This window comes from Coccinella septempunctata, chromosome 8 (genome assembly GCF_907165205.1).
Source record: "Coccinella septempunctata chromosome 8, icCocSept1.1, whole genome shotgun sequence".
In the NCBI taxonomy this organism is placed as follows: Eukaryota; Metazoa; Arthropoda; class Insecta; order Coleoptera; family Coccinellidae; genus Coccinella; species Coccinella septempunctata.
The window spans coordinates 25,325,277-25,334,998 of record NC_058196.1 but is presented as its reverse complement, the minus strand read 5'-3'; the positions used below and the strand labels follow the sequence as shown (position 1 = coordinate 25,334,998).

Sequence of the window (9,722 nt, the reverse complement as noted above, 5' to 3'; positions counted from 1 at the left end):
TCTCTGAGGGGGTCTAATAAGACCGAAACTATGGTGAGCATCTACTTTTTCTTGATGGATTTGATACGACTTATATTTTGTCGCTTTTATTTAGCAATATACAGCAATTATTTGACTAAATCTCCAATTGCGTCAATGGAAAACAGTACTGAGATACCAACATACTGAATTTTTTTTGGTTCGAATTTTTGTGAATTTATCATGTCTCCTGGCATGAAGTCGACATAGTGGTCGGAGGAATTTGCCAGATATTTGCTTTTCTCAGGGGGTTGCTGGGATAATGAAACAATTAATCACATAAAATAAGATTATTTTTATTTATTAAATGATTTCGCACCTACACATCCTTAAATCTACTAATCAGATGATTACCAAAAAAAAAATAAATAAAAAGATCAGAAAAAAGTAGGTTACAATCAGAAAAGATGTTCATAACCTAAATACTGAGAGAAATCTGGGAAAAACTAATGTTAAGAAAACATATTTACAAAATTTCTAGAAATTGCATTCAACCAACTTATTAATCATTGCAAGGATAAAACACAAATCGAGATATTCATGAGTAGTCTTGAAAAAAGTTCTATAAACAAATATGATTCGTCATTGTTGAAAAATTTAACAAGTTACAAAATTGGTTCTTAACTTAACACATGGTGCTTTGTCGACATGATAACCAAAAATTGTGAACTGTGTTAAAAACGAATATCTTTACATAGAAGTTGGTGACCAGAAATTCATCTCCCTCAATTCAGATGGTTTTGGCACGAGTGTCGACTTCTTCTTCATCACAGGCTTTATGAATTCTTCCGGGTGAAGGCTCTTTGTATCCTCGCTTTCTTCTTCCGCGATCAGATCGCAAGACTGCGAGACGGTTTCCCTTTTAGCGAGCAAGTTCGACAGAATCCAGCTGCCCTGGTGTTTGGCGTCCGAATCGACGAAAGCACCCGTGAAATATTTGTTGTATTTCTTGCGTGCTTTCGGCGACTCCCTGGGCGAGCCCAGAGGAGAAGCAGGTAGAGATTTGCTTCCCCTTCGCATCATGGGGTCGAAACCTTGGGGCGGTTTGTCCGCGGGGTTCTGCCCTTCGGGTGCAACGTCGAACCCTCTCACAATCTTACCGGAGACCATCATGTTGGCCAAACTGATGATGGAGCTGCCGCATTTGGCGGCTTCTCCTTTGAAGCCGTCATCGACACCGCTGGATTTTGTTTTCGCCTGGATGGGGTACACTACACGTTGCGCTGTTGCGCAATCTGAAAAAAATTCAAAAAACTTTAATTTTGGATGTCTCACGTCATATGAGGAGACCTTATCGGCTGATTTTGATATGTACAACATCCACCATTGTTACAAGTAACTTCAATTTCAATTCAAGTAAAAAATCAATTAAAAACTGTTCGAAAATGACGGTTGATTAGTACTGTCTAAACTAATATTCAACTTATTGCATACTTTATTCTTTTTCAGTTTGGAAACTGTTAATTTCTACAGATAAATAAATTATACCAGTAGATTCGGCGGACTTGGGACAGTCCTGTAACTTGGAACAATTACCACCCTTGCAGATTTCTTTGTTTCTTACCATTTATGAGTGAAGAGGAAAACTTGATAAGATTGTGTAGCGTCTTTTCGGTTAGTTTAACAATTAATTCCTGTTGAGTTTGCCCTGACCAGAGCGTTTGAATTGACAGGAGAGTAAAAGCGCGTTTTTTATGGCCTTCATACTTTCTAGTGTCCTATACATGTGTTTCACTTTGTGCATGTTTTTTTTTTTCTGGATACGTGGGATATTGGGATATTAGATATGTCATGAAACAAGGTTGTTTACAAATTAAACGGCAACACGGATCTTATTCATTTATTTTATTGTTTCATAGGATGTCTTGGGACAATGCCGAATAGATACAAGCGGCGCATTGGCAGCAGGAAATATGCCGATTTTTCGCAGGATATTATTATTTACGTTATTTCCACAAAGGAATCACCAAAGAATGAAAGAATTCAAAGTTCCCCTGTTTTATTTAGTTTTTTTACATTTGAGTTGCAATATATTTACTTTCGCTGTAATAGGAGTTTATAATTTAATTTCCTTACCGAATTTCAACTATATAACCACAAATTCTAATTTTTCAAAACTATACACTGTCTTAAGTCACCTTATTCATTTGAGAGTTGAGAAATAAATGGATTTTAAACTGTGTGCCTAGCCTCCCAAATCGGTGGGCGACTTAGGACAAGGATAATTTATTTTTTTCAAAATTTATATCAGAATTCTGAAGCATGGTATATATCTTAATCAATAGTCTGAGTCATTTAGCATATTTGAACCTCTTTCTCACATGAAAATAGGTCACCGTTTTCGAAATATGACAAGTTGAATTTCAAAATCGTAACAAGTCACCCGAATCTACGGTACTAATGTATTATTAGACGTAATAAGAAGGACAAATGGTTTTTGAGGCAATAATAATTCCAATTTCCAACTCCGCCATAACACCTCATCAGGGTTCAATAACCATCGTTTGGGAACCTTCAATCTAAATGTTTCCTTGGATAAACGTAGATTTCGAGCGAACACAAAGCGACGTAGCTCTCGAAAAATTCCCAGCGCGCGCTCGGCATTCACCTGCTCCATTATAATTATCCCGTGACATTATACGGAGATCACTTCCCGCTAGTGACGTCGTGAAAGGTTCGTCTCATGTCCGCCTATCTTCGAATCTGCTTTCCCGACCTTGTACCCGTGCAAGAAAAATTAGAAGCCGAGATCCGAGTCTCTTTTCGAGGATTGCATCAGCCGATTTGCAAATTTTCATCTCCCTCTATTATTTCGTCATTGTGGGAGAGTTTTGCAACCTGACCGATAATATGTGTTATTATGAATTGCCGATATTCTTTGATATTGAACATCAAGAGAGCAGAACCTCTCTCATGGTTCAGATAGTTTTAAAAACATCGCGCAAAATTGGGCACACAATAAGGCCACTTTACAATAGACTGGTGATCAGTTGGTTGTTGTACACATCCTGTACAGCTAAACGACTTCTATCCTCCAACAATTTCCAATGAATTTCAAGTTTCAACTCACCGTTTCCATTGCTCAGGTACTTCTGACAGGGTAAGGTGTACTTAGACGCGTCCACTTTCTTGATGGTCGAGTTGTTGTTCTCTTTTGCCTCCTCTCTTGGATAACGATAATACAACAGGTAGCTGTCGTCTATTTCGGTTGGTGAGAAGGCGCTTTGTTCGAAATCGAACCTGCAAAGAAAGGAAAACTGTTGAAAAAATACTTCATTTTCAAAATTGTATCCAAGCCAAGGTGTATATTTTTAGGTCATGATTTTCTTTCGGCCTCCTTATTGGTTCATTGTTTCAATGACGGTATTAGGTACATACCCCTAAACTTTTCGCAACAATAAAATTGTACCTATCAAGGGTTTCAAAAGATCTAGAACACAAGTTATCATCGTTAACTCAATAAAAAATTCTATGAGAGCACTAAATCATTTTTAAACTCCAAATAAAAAATCGTGGAACCAGTTTAAGCCAATTTTTGGTAATCAAGCTGATGGCTGATTCGTGAAAAATTCTTACAGCAATATCAATAAACTCACATATCGCAATTCGTCAAACAGAACCAGGTTTAAAACTAGCGAATAATCCATCAACTGATCAGTCATTGATCAGAACGCAAAAATCGCATTGTCTAAGAGAAAGAAAGCGTGTCAATCAGTGGAACAAACCTTGAACGATGTGGAAAACTTTTCGTAACCACTGTTATATAAAAGAATTTGGCGAGAATCTGATTGCTATCAAGATGTAATGGAAACGTTCGTTTTAATGCTCTCAGATTCGAATATCCAAACAAAATTTTGTCGTAATGAAAGGAGAAACAATTGAGGGAGAACATCTCAAGCGATTTATCCCACTATCAATACGAATGGAAGTTTAAATTCAGATAATTCGAGCCCTTGAATTGAATGTACTCTGCAATACCTAACCGGAGGAGTATAAAATCTAGAAAATACATCAATCTCTATACTTGTACGATAAGTACCTCATAAAATTCACGTTTTTCGTTGGAACCAGTCTTTTGATAAGTGAAAAAGACATTTTATTTCAAATCAATTTCATGGCAAAAATGAAAAGTATAAACCATATTTCTTATCGTGGAATTGTGAAATCGAGTATGAAATATGAATCCAGGAATTTCTATTCACGACTGCTTTTATAAAAGTGTCTGGATTACCCTTGTAGCCATGCAAGTACTAAAGTTTCAAATCTGTAACATCTTTCTTCACTAACGTCCACTCAAAATGTTTTAGGGATTAGCCTTTTTCAATTATTGAAAATTTAACACAGCGAGTGAACCCAAAACACGGAATTTCCGAAGTGCCATATAATAATTGAATAAATGAGTAGTACATCGAATGACTTTGAATGCCTATTTGTATTTCATTAAGAGAAAAAAAGACATTTCTTCTCAACAGGAACAAATAAAAGATAATCAATTGCTCAAATACGTAGATAAGATCCGGAAAACTGTGGAAATGACTCCAAAAATACAACAATACTCACTTAACCGAAAGTTTTCCACTTTTCAACATTGGGAAATTCCTCGTACCCAACTTTCAAGACTGAGTCAACTGCGTATCTAACTGCGCTCAGAATATTATTCGATAAATGTATTTCGCAATCATCGGTAGGATCACTAAATGCTAATAAATATCACAGATGATGATAGCGCACTAAACAATTCGAGATGCATCTCAAAACGTTTCGAGTAATAAGAAATTCGAGTGAACCGAGATACGGATGAAAAAATTCCGGAATTATCGGGTTAAGTCAGATGATACGTCCAGAGTCGTGCCAGTTATATTTAAGAGGGCGAAAAAACGTTTAACTGCGTTATCAAATGATTTCTGTAACTTACCGGCTGGCAAAATTCTATCGACGGACTAGAAATTGAAATTAATATATTACACGCATTCAATTCTCCATTCCATATTGAGAAAAAATTAGTATCATCACGTTTAAGAATTTGTGAAAATAAATATAACAACTGTAGATAATATATAAAAGAAATGAAAAATTAGTAAATAAATTAGAGATTCATGAAAAAAAGAAAAACAAAAAAATCAGTAACAAACAGAAACAGATTCTCCCTCTTGATAAAAGTGATATATTTAAGAAAAATAATCCCCATCAATTTACATCAAGCTCTATGAAAAATTTAAACCGAAAGAACTTAATCAAAACTTTAACAGTTTGACATTTATTATATAACAAAAGTCTGGGAATATTATTTCTTCTCATGTAATTTTTTATATGAATTTATATTAACAATAAGACTCAAATTCACAAATAAAAAAAGGGTAACAAATATTGAAAATGTATTTGAAAGATCTCGTCGCAGAAAATAAAGAAATATCAAGAAATATATTTGCAGACATAGTTCTCCATTAATTTGAATGTTATTAATCTCAGTATTAATTTATCCATATAAAAATAAAAATTAATTTTCACTGCGACATTAATACCCCGAAAGTACCCAGTATGTTGTGTATTACTGGGAAATGGAAATAGGTTGTCTGTATTTCGATTGAGATGCATTTTATACAAATCTTCTGATTGTTTGTTTTGCCACACTTAAACATTCCATACTCTATTTCGACTCTATTCAAAATTGAATTATTTTTCCTTTTAAATTTGACATTTCTCTGTTTCATTTGCAATTCTTTGATATGAATAAACACTAACTAGATAACAATCTTCCAGTAGTATTATCATCCTCGATTTTTTTATTTGGAAGTTTAGAACTTGGAAGATTTCTCAATAATATTTCATAAATATTATCAATTCTTTTCAAGATAACATTTTTTTGCAATTACTAAAAAATTCCATTTAATATATTATATTTTGAAACAATGAAAATTCAATAATCAAAACTATATTAACGACACATTTTGAATGCTAGGGAGTTTTATTAAACTTCCTATGTTTTGGTTATAGTTATGATGAAACGATAGCCGTCAAAATTTAGGGGATGTTTATTTTTTCCTCCTCTATTCCACAAAATCAAATTGAAATTAAAATGATATGAAATTTTTCCTCGTTATTATTCTCAAATTGCTTTAGTGAAGTGAAATGAGTTTTATTTTTTCATAAAACATAAAGCTTCAAATACTTACTTGTTCATTTTATTCTTCATCCACTGTGGTATGGATACGGCAGCAGACAGTGATCTTCCCTCAGAAGCAGCCATGACCAAATCTATATTTTATCCCGTTCAAATAAAAAATGAGCCAGAAAAAGTATGCAATTCCTTCAGAACCGATCAGTTGAACATCTTTCGGAATAAATACTATATAAAAAACTGGTAATTATCGAATAGAAGACTGATTTTTATAGAGTAGAAAAAGGCGGCTTTGTTATGCTTGGTATATATTATGAACTATAGATATTAAGTAAGTATAAATTTGGTCGGGATACGCTTAAGAGTAAGCTTTGGCCATTTTACTGAGCTGAAAAAGAAAAATCACGGGTTAGAACGTTGCATTGGAAATTTGCCAAAACGAGAATAGGATTGAAAGCATAGACTAAACTTTTCTGGACACTTTTCCGACACGGTCATGGTTTTTCGACTGCCAAGAGTGACTCGTTGCATTGTCTAATAGAAACATTGTTAAATTTTCAATTTGATTGTTACTTGAAATATATTCTGTTAAAATTGAATAGGCAGAAAAAATTTGAAGGTGATCCTCTAAAAAAATAACATTTACAAAAAGTGGATGTAAAAAATTATAGAATGAAATCTAAATTCGATATTACAAAATGGCACCTGTACAGGGTGAGTTTTGATATTTCAACAGAAGGTTTCTTAGATCCTTTCATACGCTTTTTCCATTTTTTCGGCAAAATACCTGTTTTGTCGTACAGGAAAAAAAGAGTGTAATAAGAAAAAAATTTTTGAACAAAATGTCATCATTTACAGCATTCAAAAAACTCCATCCATGAATTTAGCTAATCAATACTAACCTATCATTACTATTCACATTACCACAAATTTGAACACGATAATATTACTTTTTTGTTAGCTGATCACAAAAGATCCATCCACAATTTTGAATACTAACTACTCTAACAGAGGTCCATAATCTTTCTGCATAAATATAGGCAGATATAATTATTTATCAGTTTTCCAAAATTGTACTTTGAAAATTTCTTCATTGCTAGTTGCAAAATTACAAAAATCAATTAATCTTAATAACGATATCTATTTGGTTTTCAAGATCATGCGAATAAAACGAAAATTCAATGATATCCCTTCCTGCTCACTCACTCACTCACTGTTAGTTTTATTTTTTCAACGACAGGTAATATTTTTGAAACTGCTCTCGAAAAATATTCAATCCCCTGATTAATCCTCTCCTATCTACATTGTCACTTATAAATGACAAAGAATGGCAATTATAGTAGTTGAAATCTTCTAGTATGTAGAAATGTTCTTGTGCTAAGTTCATCATTTTAAATCGCTCGGGATAGTTCATACCCATATGTATTTTGGGCTTGAATCTGTTTGTCATATTGTTGTCAAGTTTTTTCAGTTAGAAAATTATGACCTTTCAAGTTATTCAATTCCATTTAAGTCACAAGCTGCCATGATTTCAGATCACAGGGAGAATAATAAACCAAAAAATTTATTGAAAATAACGTGATCTACAATCGCTTCACGAATTATTGACATCTCAGGTGGCTTAGGAAAATAGGAATTATATATGTTGGCAATAGCCCTTTCAGTAAGATTTTGAGTTGCAAAATTCAGGTTGGTACTCGGAATAACACTGACCTATAGACCTATTACTGCTATTGCACATAAGTCCATGCACTAACCGGAGATATTTTGAATTTTGCTGTTTGTTTATGTTGTTGTATCATTCGAACAAATTGGGAAATAATTTGTTGCAATTTTGAATGCTTATCGATCAGTTTTTCTTGAGAAAAATACTTTTCTAGGTAATATTTTTACATTTTATTTGTATAACACCGCAGAAGTTTCCATTTGTAACCCTAGATTAACCTGAGTCTGGACATTCCATGCCTGTTTGGATGTCAATAATTCCTGAATCTCCCTGGCAACATCTAGTTTTCGCTCATCATAAAGGCCAATTTCTAGATTGTATATAAAATTTATGACCGCCCCTCGTAATCACAATACCAACACGAGCTAGTAGGAAAATATCAACGTACGACCTTGTCGCCCACAACGACTTGCTTTAGTTGCTATCACATAATCCAAATAAAAATAATAACAATTCTACTTCTCAGAAAAATCCTAATATACACTAGGTGACGTCTGTTCATTGGATATGTAACGGCGTTGTCAGTTTTATCATATCTCCGAACTTTAATCGAATTTCTTCAAGTGATGATAAATTTGGGTATTGCTAGAATTTTTCTATTTAGTTCAGAGATGCGGAAGTATATGGTGGAATTAGTTGAAATAAAAATGGGTCTTATCTATTCATTTTGAATGCACCTCATTTGAACACACATTCAAGTTTATTGCAAAATACATACGTACATAAATACTTTCATAATTTTATACATCAAAACAATTTTAGAGTATTGATATCTCACAATATTATCCTTGCACACTGTTTCTAGGTGAATTTTATATAAAATGTCAGTATAATTTGACCTGTACAAAGAGCCCATCTGAATCAATTGAGCAATTTGTTTATCCATTGGTTCAATTTTCAATTGTTTCTAAGCAGAACAATCTTCAATACAAACATTCTACTCAAGTGTTAGAAAAAAACTATGTAATCAGACGTGAAGGCACAAAAAATACCACCAGATAAAAACTGAATCTAAAAACTAAAAACTTCAGTGTGAATTGGAAATATTTTGATGGGTCTCAATTATTTCGATGAATCGGAGCATTCCATTCCTTCATACATGTGTTATCTGAAGTATTCCTTTTTTTTTGAGCATAACAATCACTCTTTAAATGCACATTTACATGAAACGTTGTTGTATGCCTCGATGTTGAAGGAACTCTAGGCAAACTTATTACATATTTAATGTTTCGAAATAACATCGACATCGAAAACATTAACAAAGGATCTTTTTCAATCGGTATTTAGGATCACATCTTGAGAACTCCAAATGTAATAATAGAATATTCAGGAAGGCCTTTGTTCCCATATTTTCCTTGAAAAATGTTTACAAAATTATAATTAATTAAAAAGAATACTCACCAAAATTTTTCTACTGAGATTGCTACAACTCATCTTGCACATTTTTGTAAAAAAATAATTAGTATGTACACTAACTTTCGGTGACGAACTGTCAAAACAAAAGTGAAGTATGCTCTTGTTTAATGAAGTTTTATTACATTACATCAACAAAATTTCTCACTGCGACTGCGCAGACATTACATAGAAACTTTACATTTTTTCTGTTATGTTATGTTTTCTGTTATATGACCTTCTACTTATAAATCTATTTTAGACTTTTGTTACTTAAAAAAATTCGAAAACAAGCTATAAAATATAAAAATGAATATCTCAACGAGTTTAATTGGGAATGCAATGAACAATTTTATGCATTCACGATACACGGAGTCTGTGAACTGTGGACTCGTTTAGTTTCCTAGGGGTGGGACTCTGATATCGATTAAACATATAATTGTATCAATTGAATGTTTTTTTAAATAT

General features: G+C 33.2%; 1 protein-coding gene across 2 annotated transcripts; it reads right to left on the bottom strand.

Annotated features, from left to right (window-relative positions):
* Positions 1-293: 293 nt before the first annotated feature.
* On the bottom strand, positions 294-9,416 carry LOC123318884. Of its 2 annotated transcripts, XM_044905654.1 has the most exons (4): positions 9,264-9,416; positions 6,192-6,524; positions 3,089-3,258; positions 294-1,253 (listed from the first exon to the last, which is right to left on the bottom strand). In XM_044905654.1, exons 2-4 carry the CDS (start codon positions 6,263-6,265, stop codon positions 709-711), a joined length of 789 nt encoding a protein of 262 aa, XP_044761589.1. In that variant the 5' UTR covers positions 6,266-6,524; positions 9,264-9,416; the 3' UTR covers positions 294-708. The 2 variants fall into 2 exon arrangements, with proteins under 2 accessions (XP_044761589.1, XP_044761590.1); XM_044905655.1 differs by lacking the exons at positions 6,192-6,524; positions 9,264-9,416 and adding an exon at positions 4,579-4,788.
* Positions 9,417-9,722: the final 306 nt, after the last annotated feature.